Genomic DNA, 13,209 nt, shown 5'->3' with positions numbered 1-13,209 from the left:
TCTGGTATAGGGAGGCTGGACCTATGTGTCGCAGTCCCTGCGCCCCGACCAGAAGTCAGCGGGACGATTTTGCCTGATTCCTACATGGGATGGCTGGACCTCTGAGTCGAGATCGCAGCTTGCCCCTGGAACCCTCGAGACGCAGCCTATCCTGATGGAACTCCATTGGCTCCACTTGCTAGCCCACATCTTGTTCAAAACCAGCTGCATAATTTATAAAGCCATCACGACCAGCACCCCCACTTATTTTGCAGACAAGCTCACCATCTCTACTGGTTCTTTGCACACCCTCAGCCAGTACACCATCAGACTAAAGACTAAAATAAAAAAAAGCCTGACTAAAGACTAATATAAAAAAAAGCCTGACTGTCTTCTCCTTTTATGCGCCCAGAATTTAGAACCTCATCCCTGTATCCATCAGGACAGACTCCGCATTGCTCAAATGTAGGAAAGATTTGAAGACTCACTTCTTTAAAGAGCGCTGCATCACAATGCGTTAACTGTCCACAACCCAGATAACTGTCTCTAGTTCGTCGTTCGTCGACTTTATGCTCGTCTTTGACACTCTACAGTGATCCACTGCCTTTTGCTAGGTTAAAAAAAATAACATTCATAAATACATACATGCGTATATTAAATTGTGCTGGTTCTTTAGTTAGGTGAGTAATGCATGATGTTAGGTGGAAGTGACCTTGAAATGCTATTTGCTCACAGTTTGAAATATAGCCTAGACATGTAACACATATACATATTCCAAAATAATTTCCATTCCATCTGTTTTACTATTGAAAATCTAATGGTTCCAGAAAGCTATTTGCGTGGAATACTTCTTTCAACCCATTGAAAAGTGTCTTCACTCAGTTATGATGCCCTGAAGCTTCAGGGGACAGTAAATTACCAAGAAAACCTTACCCTTACATCCAGTTACATATGCCTTGTTTATTAACATAGAAGTTTCTTGTAATGGTCTCTTGTAATAAAATCTTCACTATCTGGTCTTAATTTAGGTAGATGCTTCATTGTCTTTCCTTGACGAGTTTGTGGCTGAAGCTCTGAGTTGTGGTGCTGCACCTTACAAGCCTCACCACCAGCGACAAGAGGAAAAGCTTTGCCAAGAAAAAGGTAATTTTAATAAAGAAACTGGTAAATGAATGTAGGAACTGCAAGTTTTTTTTAAACCTTAACACTTTCATAATACGCGCTACATAGACCCACTTGTTTGCATACAGCCCTATAGTAGCAGTACCATGTAACACCTAGGTATTGATATAAAACGTGCTACTGCCTAAAAATACGTGATTCAGAGCAAAAAGGCCACATAAAGCTGTTCATGACAGCCAAACCTCAGGTTTTTGTTTTGCTTTCAGCAGACCTCCTAATCCTGTTTGCTGCTCCTTTACATTTTTTGCTTATTGACTTAAAAAATTTTTTTAAATCAGTTTCCTTTAAATTTTTTGACTTATTGACTGTTTAAAAAAAATCAGTTTCCTGTTTACACACTAAATTTCATTGATCTTAATGATACATTAGCTTTCAGTCCAAATGTTATCTTTTTTGTCTATTTTAATTGTTCTCCGTCACACTTTCATTTTTTCATTTGTATGTGCAATATGATCCTATGAAGGGCTGTAGCTTGGTCAGTAAGATTGAGGAGGGGGGTAAACTTCAGATTTCCTAAGAAGCGCACCGGCATATCTTGTTAAAATACGTTATGAGAAGCAGGACACAATGTAGGTTTAAGAGGCAGTGGAAAGAGGGAGGATTGTTAGGGGTACTTAAATCCCAATAGTATGGATGTTTATCAGTGTGGGCATGTAAAAATGCAGAGTGAAATCCAAAAGACTCCTCACCATACCTGACTGAAAGCATCTGTTCCCAACTATTTCTTACATAATACATTTTTTTTGTGGGGGGATAACCTCCCACCCCCTCTGAAGCTACGCCTCTGATCCCATGCAGATTTATAATTTGTGACAACTTTGTTTGCTACATATCTGAGTTGTGTACTCCTGAATTTAAGAGAGAAGGCTTCCGCCTTATCAGTCGTTGGTCCTTCGGCACATCTCGCACTCGGCAGTTATTTATGTATTTTATGTGTTAGGCATACGCCACAAAATAAATATCATCTAGATGCTGTTGAACTAAATAATATACGAGATAAAGTACCCCTCTTTCGTACATTTCAAAAGTACTGCAGGTCACACATGAGTTCCATGACCTTGTAAAAGAACGCGCCTAAAGGCAAAGTTCTTTTATATGGTCATGGAACTCCGTGGTGACTTGCAGTATACTTAAAGTATACGGCAAAGGGTTTTTTATTACGTATAATTCCGGGTCATACCATCACCCTTTCCGCAAACCACTTAAATCCTTGGTGTCATTCTCTTGCATATGAAAGTAGTAGTATGGTTGAAGACATGAATAATGCAAACTTAATATAGTGTGACATTAAACAGATCAAAAAAGCATTTTGTTATTTGGTAGAAAAAAAATAGTAAGGTCCATTTAATGTAAGTCTGATTGAAAAATTGCTGATACTCCATATGTAGAAAAAGGAAGAAAGATTCAATTTTCCCTCTAATGACCTTTAGTGTGCAAAAAAATCAACATGTTTCCTTAAATATTTATTTCTGTACGTCATGATTTGTTTTAGAAAAACAGATTATAGGAAGAAAGAGACAGTTTTTATGTTGCAGATGCAATTATGCTTTATGAACTGGCTTTCACCTTGGCTGCTGGCTCTGTCAATAGGAATTGTAACGTCACAACTCCGCTATAATAACTTATTGCATTTGAGCAGCTGCATCATTTCATTCTTACAGTTGATTAACAATGTCACATGTCGCCTGCAATAAAGGGATTAGATACGTGATTTTCCCACAAGGATTTCAGCCTCCTACTTGTTATATATGGGATAAAGTCCCCCTGTCAGACATTTTAGGGCTATTGCACCCTAATATTGACCTTGGAGTTAAATATTTTCACAAAGGAACTCAGCTATCAGCCTTGTTCCTGTATTTGGTTATGAAATTCCTCAGTGACTTGCAATATCCTTATCATGTGCTGCTTGAGATACTTTATCCCTTTCTATCCATGGTAACACCATGACCTTTCCCACATTATTTAGTGTATAGCTCTTTCATATAAATCAGAGAATGTTTGCAAACATAAAGAATAAAAGCAGAATCTCTAGGGCAACACTAAATATATCAATAAAGCTGTGAGCTATTTTTCCAGGAGAGGATCCAGAATCAATTTTCTGTCATGCCTTATGATGAGTTTATGGGAGTCAGATTCCACAAGCGACTTGTGAAGATTGGAAATCCAAGGGCATTTCACCCCAACAGAGCCGTAGATGAAAATGATAGCCAGGATATGGTCCACAATTCTGATTTGTGAAAAAATATAGCAACCGTGGTCATCCGACCATGATTTTGGGACTTTGACCGGGAGCCTTTTCAGTAACAGAAGTTCCACTTCATTTTCCCGGGAGGAGACTTGTCCGTGCAGGTCGTAGGCAGGTCCTCATCAGATCCCTTGGAAATGAGGACCGTGCCCACCCAGTCACGTTTAATCTTCGCTGAGTCCTCTGCTGTACGATGCACTTCCTGCAGAAGGACAATATCGAGATGTTTGGAACCTAAGAATGTGAGAGTCTTTTTACATTTGAGGAAGTGGGTCATGCCGTTCATATCGAGTGACTAAAGAGATAGGTTTTTTAACAAGATAATGAGGCATGGTGAAATAGGAAGGGTCAACCTGACTTTCCGAGGGGGTGATAGGTCACCACAAGTGCCCACCGCTCCATAAAAAATAAAAGGGAGAAGAGGTGTTCTTGCCAGGAGTGTAGGGGAGACAAGATATACAACAGTCAGTGTCCGGCCAATGACTGGTAAGTGTCATGGTTTATGAAGGCACCTGGATTTATCCCTATCATGGCGATGATCCAACCGGAGATCTTTGTTCTAATTGCTGGCCCTGTTAGCTATCTCCTTACATGGCACTGTTGACGAGAGAGAAAGAAGCTTAGTAGCATCCATCAATGAGTGCCATTGGCTTTCCATATCCTCCAGCCAGAGCTCCAGTTTGGGGGGATCCTGCAATTCCTTGACTGAACCATTAACAGTCACTCAAATGGTGGCTGATTGTAACAGTCCAAATTGTATGTCCAGGATCGGCTGTAGGGCCAAAAACTTCTATCGCAAGATGTGGGTCTCGTAGGAAAAGTCTGATGAGAAAGTGATCCGGTTGCCATTATAACAATAATGGCCATGTGTTCTGGCTTCCAAAAGGACCATCCGAACCTGCTGATGGCAGAGAAAGCAGGCTATGATCTGGAGCGGCCCCTTTGGGGGTGAGAGGGAGGTGAAACGAGAAGCAGTGTGATAAGCCTGTTCAAACTCCAGAGGAAGGTGAAGGTGAAGCCCATTAGCTGTGGAAGGAAGGATTGAAGGAACTGGGGGACATCGTGCGAGTCAGCCTATTCAGGTACCCCAAAATACGAACATTGCTTCTGTGGCTCTGATCATCCAGGTCTGTCAGCTTCTTCTGGGTGTTCCAGAGTTCATTGCTTCAAGTCGTGGTCTCCGTCACCTGTAGGTCAAGGTCATCCACCTTGTGTTATGGTATCTATTCAGTGTCTGAATTGTGTCAAATTGCCTTTCAAGAGTTTGAGTTTTGCATTCGTTTCCGTAGTGGCGGATTCGGCAGTGGTGATTGAGGTCTGCATAGTCTTCAAGACACTCATTATAGATTCCAGGGTTACGTCCGGTGGGGCCAGGGGAAGACAGGACCGGGAGCTGTTTGGTGGCCTGAGTAGCCCCCGCGAAGGTTAATCGATATGTTACTTTGCCTGAAAACATGAGTACCCTGAGATAGTGGGAGGTGAGACAATTTCAGGAATCCCAAAATCAACTGGTATCCTCACAAAGTGTAGAGGAACCCCAGGAGGCAGCATCCAGGAAAGAGGAAAAACTGCTGAAGATAGGAGCAAAATAAGTTCAGAGAAGAGGGGCCCAAGAGAGGCACCTGAGGGGCGGCTTGCCATTAGGTAACACGCCCGCAGCACCCCTGGCCATGGGAACAGAGATAGAGGCCAAGGTCCTTATCACCTCCAGAGGTCTCACCACAGTGCTACAGGAGAAGTCAGAAAGCTGTTGGAAGGAACTCAAAGTTGGCGGCTTGCCAGATAGGAAAGCTACTGGGAACTCTCTACCGAGGTTAGGTGCTGGCGGAATATCACGCCATGGTGGTGGCTTGCTGCAAGAGGTCTTTTGACCACACTAATACCACCAGGGCCGTCAGGTGGTGAGAGACCTAGGCAGAAGGGCACGGTCTGCCGCCATGTGGGATCATGGTGTGGTCAAGGCTCTGCAGGCTGCAAACATTTCTCTGTAACACAGAGCAGCCTTCGGGTGTCTTGGTGGGGCGAGCAGAGATAAGGAGGATGGCTTAATACACCAGGGTATTGAGGTAGACAGGAGGACCGAGGTAGGTCGCCATATGAAGCAGGAGGCTCTGGAGCTTTACACGGTAGCTGCTATCTTTGCTCACAGCGTAGCTGCACCCCCTCACTCCCCACTGTCTTTGAATGTTTGCCTCACACCTTTAAGCACAGCCTCACACCTTTAAGCACAGTCACTTACTCAATGAAACACAGCCTCTTTTCTTCGTTGAGGTTCTAACATTGTGTGTCTTAATGTTTGCAGCAGTGTCAATTGGCAAAACAGTCTTTCTACAAGCACAGTCTTGCACGTTATGTGTGAGCCTGACTAAGAAGCTCAAACTCTCTCACTGTGAGCCTCAAACCTTGGGATGCCTTCTTAGCCTGCTGGACGAGGACCACAATACAGAACAGCTATACAATTGCTAACCTGATACAGCTAATACCAGCACTTAAAATACACCTACTACAATCCCACACAATACTGATCACTCTCCTACAAAACAAAGTCTCACTATCACCAAAGCACATTCTCTAAACTGTCTACTAATAAATGCTCGATCGCTCTCAAAACAAACATCACATCTATGACCTTCTCACCGATGCAAAATCAGACCTACTATTCATAATTGAATCATGGTTGGGAGATGATATGGCTCCAATCCTGCATGAAGCCATTGCTCCAAGCTATCAAACGATCACCCAAAATCATATAGGCAAAAAAGAAGGTGGTCTAGCTGTTGTGTTCAGGCAAACATTACATATCACTTAAGTTGACGAACTAGTTACCTTTCAAACTTTAACTCCAGTCACATGGTCAGACCACCATTTGCTTGCTTTCCAACATAAAGCAACAATAAGCGACTCACCTGAAACTGCCTTTCATGCATCCAACTATCGACCATGGAAATAATTCATTTGGAACACTTTGAAAAACAACTAACATCCAGTACAGATCTGGAAACAAATTGTGTTAAAAAACTATAAGTGTGGCTACAGGAAGCTTTTGACATCCTGATACCACTCAAAACCACTTGACAGAATAAAAGAAAAAAGGTGTCTTGTGGAAATATGGAGATAAAAGACATAAAACAACAAATTAGAAAGCTGCAACGTACCTGGCTCAAAACAAACACATCTTGGACCTCTTGGCTGCTTTTGACACGGTTGACAATGACACTCTGAAACAAGGCTCTACAAAGCTGGCATAGAGGAGACTGCTCTAGACTAGATTGTGTCCTACCTTCGAAACAGAACTAATGTCATCCTTAACCCAACTTTCTCGTCCAAATCATACTCCACAAAAGGAGTGGTCCCTCAAGGCTCTATCATCCCATGCTTTAAACATCTACATGAAGTCATTACTGGTACTGATCATTCAGTTTCACCTCACGTGCTATAAATATGCAGATGGCACACAAATACTCCTTCAACTGGAATGCCCCAAAGACATTGGAAACTCTCCAATTTTCAGTTGTCTCAGAGCCGTGGATCAGTGGATGACTTGGAGCTATCTCAAATTGAATGCTTCCAAAACGGAAATACTCACGTGTGTCGATTGACAACATTATGACCCGCTTGGCGCCAGGCCTGATGAATAGGGATCACCTCCCAAAGTATTGAAGGAAGTAAGAAACCTTGAAATGACCATGGACTCCAAGCTATTGATGAATGCCCAAGTGGACAAACTAACAAGATCAAGCTTTGTCACTATAAAAACGCTGCTACGAATCTTCACCCATTGGGGATTTCAACAAGCTACCATCAAGCTTGTTCTGTCCAAACTCGATTACGCCAATAGCCTCTACCACGGATCATCTTTAACAACCATGAAAAGACTACAACAGATTCAGAACTCAGCTGCCAGACTACTCTGGCATATCAAAGAGTGATACCACATCTCACCTACCTCAAAAGCCCTGCATCGGTTACTGGTTGCCAGAAGATCCACTTTCAAGATTCTTTGTATCGCCCACAAAGCAATTCATGGAATGGTACCGCTCTTCATCAGGAAAAAATCACCAAAAACCTTCAACAAAGGATCCTCTGCTCTAAAGTGGCACCTCACCTCAAAATCCAAGATGCAGGAAAAAAAAACATTGGTGGCACATCCTTCTCTTTTCAAGCAGCCAAACTATGGAACTCTTTACCCCACAACATAAGATCCAAGGACAACCAACTTATCTTCAAAAAACTACTCAAGAATTGTCTTTTTCCCACATAAGCACCATACGCAAACAGAAATTTACAGCCCATCCCTCTGTATATAAGCATTTATTTTACTATAGATATGTGAGAACACAGTCCTGGACACCTGTGATGGGGGTATAACAATGGGAGAAATGTCTTGTATTGTACCAATTTCTGTGGTCGACACCAGTATATTGTTCAAAAGTATTTAATAATGCAACAACAAAGAAACAACCAGCCGACGTGTTTCGTCACAGGAGGGAACTATCCTGTGACTTCTTCAGGGCTCTTGGAGGTTAAGACACGTCTTGGTGTGATGTGTAGAAATGAGGGTGGAGTGCACGAGGAAGTGTAAGATTCCTTAGGGAAAGTATTACTAGTACGTCCAGTTTCTGGAGGAGGCAATAGGCGGGTGAGCCGTACTGCGAGGACGTGTAAGACGCCTTCGGGAACAGTATTCGGATCGTCCAGTGTCTGGGGTAGGCAAAAAGCAGGTGCGCCGAACTTCTCGAGTAGTGTGCAAAAGACAAGAAGACACTGGTTCCATCTCGATTTCCAGATTACCAGATTACTTTTCTCCTAAAAAAGCATTCCCAATGCACATACTCAATTTCTCATACAATACCTCTATCAATATCTTTAATCTACATATAACTAACTCCTTTATGCATCTATATACTTTCCATGTACTTTTAGATCTATATATTTATCACTTTCTTCCATTTCAGCATATCCAATGCACTATCCTGTTTCTCACCCTATACAATATATCTTCTACCCCAACTTTCTGACTCATCTCAAACTTCTTTCTACTACTCTTTCCAATGCACTACTCTTTCACACCCTATACCTCTATCATTATATCCTCTGCATCCACTCTCTCATTTATCCCAAATCTCATACTACTACTATAATCCCCCAAATAACCCTTTCTAGACTCTCCCATACTCTACCCCTCCTTGCTTCATCTGACACCTCTTTTACTATGCCGATCCCCCAAAACAAGCCTTTCTAAACTCTTCCCTCTGACTCTTCCCTTCCACACGCTGTCCTTACATCATTTTACCACGAAAGGGTCAATAGGTAAGTGCCTTTCCATTTCAGATGCTTTGCAGCAGTTTCAAGATCTCTTTATAGCTTGTCCTTGCTCAGATGGGTGTCATTTCTTATGTTTATCTGCTTCTATGGACTTCATTCCTTGATTTTGCTCCCGGGAAAGTGTCACTCTAAGTGTCACACATTTAGGGTTTGAATGTCACTCATAAGTACTCCGAAACCTTGAAAATGTCACTCATAAGCAATATTTAAACTTGGCAGTCGTATGTGTCTCCCACTTCGGAGCACAAATCCACTTATGGAGTGTGAGCTTCACACCTTGGAGCGTAGTCTCCAGGGGTGGCTGCTCCCGGAAGTGTGGCAGGGAGAGGGAAAGGGGTGAGGAGGGTTAAAAAAAAAAATTAAAAATCACTTACCACCCGTCTGGCTTGCTGGCCGTCCACCGCTTCTCATCTGTCCTAGGCTGCAATGGAGCGTTGTGATTGGTCTGAACACCGTGGGTCGGTGCTAAGTCATGGAATGGTAGCCTGGGCATGTTCTCAATGCAGGGTGCGATGCAGCCTGCATGGAAAACATGCAAAGTGAGCATGCACCTTTGGCCGGCCCACCACCACTCCCCCTGCTCGGATGCCATAGCAGATCCGCCCGGCCCACCCTGCTGAGATGCCACAGTAGGAACAAATAAAATGATAATAATCTTAAGGCAGTGGGGTGACGCTCCTCTGCCTTAGAGGAGGAGCCACCTCTGGGTCACTAGTCTCACGTATTGAGTGTCACAGTTTGGCGCACAGTGGTACAAAAGGGGGTGGTGATGGACGGAGCATCTGAACCAATCAAACACTCACACCCAGTCAACAGATATGTCAACAGGTATGGGTTCTTTAGCCCACTCTGCCACCCAGCGCACAGCCAGCATTCGTTTGCCCGTCGGAACGCTTGATTTTGCTGTGATTGGGCTTCACGTGATGTCCTTTACAGTGATGTCATCTTTATGCCTGTACGCGACGCTAGAGGGAGGGAGCAAGATGGCGCCGCTTAGTTGTGGCTGGAGCGGCAGAGCAGTGAGGACTCTCGGATCGGAGCCCGAAAGTGTCAGATATGGCCTTAGACACCTGCCCTGTTGCCGCATTTCATAGTGCCTAAAATGGAGAACTTTTTAAAGTAACCTAAACAGAGCAAACAGAGTCTTTCACGAAGCATGCAAACGGTCCAAACAGTGTTTTCTTGCCGTGGCTCTGCTAATCAGCTGTTGCTGGACTTAGCGGGAGCTTTGACCCTCCTCTTGCCCAGGTGGAGAAGACGAGACTCGACGGGAGGGCGGAGCAAGGTTCGGCAGCGTACGCGGCAGAGATTTGAGGCTGCCCAGAGCTCTAGTTTCTGTTCCGGCGTAAGGGCTTGTAAGAGGCGGCTTCCAAGTGCACAGATTCAGCCTGGGTGGAGAAGCTTTGCATTGTTCAGCGATATGGCCCCCAAAGTGAATACTGTGAGCAAAGCTGCAGCGGGGAGAAAGAAGCAGCGTGAAGAAGCCATGGTCGAGCTCATAGGAGCACATACACCCCCAGCCGAGGAGCGCACTAAAAAAAAAACAACTGCAGCAGACCGGAACTCGAACTCGAACTCGACAAGCAACAGCATCTATTGCCGACTTGTTTGCTAAAGCTGGTAAGGAGAGGGGGGCTGAGAACGCTTCAAAGACAGCAGGCAGTGCCTCAGGGAAGGCTGCAGCGGAGGTAGAAGCAGAGCAGGAATCCCATGCTGGCAGCGCTGACAACAGCAGCTCCCTTATCTCTTTTGCACCACACCCAATGTTAGATACAGCGGGAGACTACTTACAAGTGGAGGAGGAGGCAACAATTGATAATGGCGGGATCTGCAGAATCATAGGAGTAGTGGGGGAAACCCCAAATGATGTGGATACTCTTCCTGAGTGTATTGTTGATCCTATAACTGTCAGTCTGCAAGCAAATAGCTCCCAAGAAATGGAAACTACAACCTTAGATACCAGTTCAGGGGCAGACCTGGGAGTAATAGATCTGGAAATTACAAAGAAGACAGATGCAGTGAGTGATTTACAGGGCTATGACCCGACTACAAATGGAGTTGGAACTGTGGAAGGAACTGGGGATGGGAAAGAAAGTGTCCCAAGTGAGGCTTTTTTCTCAGCGTCAGATGGCTTAGAGTTGTCCGAAGAGGAGGAGGAAGTATGTTCTTCGTACGTTGACTCCGAGAGTGACCTTGAGATGGATCAACCAGCCACTGCCTTAAAAGCATCTAGAGCAACAAACAAGGGCCCGTTAGCAGCCCAGCGAGAACTAAGTTGGGATCACCTCTCTGTTCTCCCTCCACAGGGCAGTCCAGGGCTGGAATCTGCCCAGATGTCACTTTTAGAGACAATACATCAGGAAATTATAGCCCATAGAGAAGAAACCCGCTAAGACAGTCAAAAAGCCCATAAAGCTATGAAAAAGATGCAGGGCGTAGTCCGGAAGCTGTCAAAGGTTTGTACAAATACCTGTGACAGAGTGGCGAATCTCGAGGATAGGATTGTCACAACAGAAACTGATGTTGCTGAGGCTGTTTCTAATGTCCGCTCACAACATACGCAATTGGTTGACATACACTAGAAGCTCGAGGAAATGCAGAAACAACTTGCGAGTATTGGGAATTCCCGAGGGGGCCGAAGGGTCCGACATCAAGGCAATCATCATAAAATTATTTGGGAAGGCATTTCCTGAATTGAGTGAATTGGACTGGTCCACCGAAGTGCAAATGATTCATTGCACCCCCTACAAATTGAGAAGGAACACTAAGGAGGGAAATAAGCCAAGGGCAGTTCAGATTTTTTGGGGGAATTTGAGGCAAGCTATATCGGATCTAGCTAGGCCAAATGCAAAGCGGAATGTTGAAGGGATTTCTTTTTACGTAAGGCCAGACTTTTGCCACACAACAGTTGAGAGACGCTGGCGGCTGAGAGAAATGATAAAGCCCTTCCAGGATAAAAAATTGCAGGCCTTCCTGATAAACCCGGCTCAATTGAAAATAATTAATAATGGGAAAACACTGTTCTTCTCTTCAGAGATTAAGGCGAAAGAATACCTAGACTCTCTTTGCGGTTAGTTAGGTTTGCTCGATGGCTAGATGAGATTCACGAAAATTAAGAAGTGGCAGGGCGGCACCAGGACAATATCTGACATTTATATTATTTTGTGTTATTGTTTTTTTCTATAAGAGTTTTGGGAGGCTCTAAATCAGATTTGGACAACTGACTAGTATAAATCTGTCCTCACTGCTGTCACCTCACTCCATCATTCGCACAGACCAGGTCTGAGCGCCTCACAGAGCAGGGAGTGTGGGGGGGGGGGAGAGCAGAGGGTTTTTTGGAGTGGAGGGAGGGAGGGGCATGGGGGTATGGTGAGGGTGGTGTGTGGGGTGGGGGAAAAAGGGGGAAAAGTGAAGTGGTACAGTGTAGGACAAGGTAGTTGCATGATGACAAACAAGTTGATTAAGGATTTATTTTTTGTAATTTTAGCTCAACTGAATGGCAAACATTAGAATTTGTACTATAAATGGGGGGGCCCTGAACGACTGGAAAAAGAGGCAGAGATTGGCATATTTGGTAAAGCATGAGATAATTGACATTTTGTGTATACAGGAGACTCCTCTTCCCTGGGCTAAGCGTAACCAGCTTTTTCTTAGTGGTTTTGAGCTAGTCGCATGTTCGACTCAAACATCTACAATCCGGGGAGTTGCAATCTTGATTCGAACATCTTTGGGGAAGGTTAAAAAAGTAAAAGCAGATTGTAAGGGCAGATGGGTAATAGCAGAACTGGAACTGGGTTTTACACTTTGCGTAATTTATGGTTCAAACCAGGACGATCCTGAGATGTTCAATTTCCTCGAAGTTGAACTAGCTGGGTGGCCACCCCTGTAATAGTAGTGGGCGATTTCAATATCTGGGCCGATTGGGGCAATTTAACACCATATGTAGGCCGGAAATCAAAGGTTTATCGGTCAGTACAGGCCCTTATTAGCTCTCATGGTCTACAGGACGTTTGGGCGGTCAAACAACCTCTGAAAGATGGATACACCTATTTCTCCAACCCAGCCAAGAGTTATACTAAATTGGATTACTTCCTTATTTCGTCATCCGAGTTATCAAAAGTTGGTATTATTAAACTTCCGAGGTTAATCTCCGATCATAACCCGTTAATATTATCCTATGATTTGGGCAGCATGGAAAGGAAAAGAAATCCCTGGTATTTTGAAAAAAAACTTCTAGCTGATAGAACGTTTACCGACCATCTTAAGAAATGGGTGACAGAGTTTTTTGACGCAAACAGATACAGCACTTCTCGGAACATGGTATGGGATACATTCAAGAAGGCTTTAAGCAGCTGCTCTGCAAGGCTTAGAAGGGAAGACAGAAGTCTGGTGGACACTTTAATATTGAAACTAGGGAGTGCGGAAGAACAACATGTAAGGGATATAGTCAACATTGGGGACAGCACTGAGAGCCTAAA

General features: G+C 44.0%; 1 protein-coding gene across 1 annotated transcript in view; it reads left to right on the top strand.

Moving 5' to 3' along the window:
- The window catches only part of AP4E1 (adaptor related protein complex 4 subunit epsilon 1), a 321,681-nt gene that overhangs the window by 181,063 nt on the left and 127,409 nt on the right, over positions 1 to 13,209 (top strand). The window contains 1 exon segment of the mRNA XM_086958294.1: positions 1,008 to 1,122. Within this exon segment, the coding sequence (XP_086814420.1) occupies positions 1,008 to 1,122 (115 nt within the window).

The sequence above is a fragment of the Lissotriton vulgaris genome, chromosome 2_1 (assembly GCF_964263255.1).
Source record: "Lissotriton vulgaris chromosome 2_1, aLisVul1.2, whole genome shotgun sequence".
Taxonomy (NCBI): Eukaryota; Metazoa; Chordata; class Amphibia; order Caudata; family Salamandridae; genus Lissotriton; species Lissotriton vulgaris.
The sequence above is the reverse complement of the archived record's forward strand: the minus strand, read 5'-3'. Positions and strand labels throughout refer to the sequence as shown.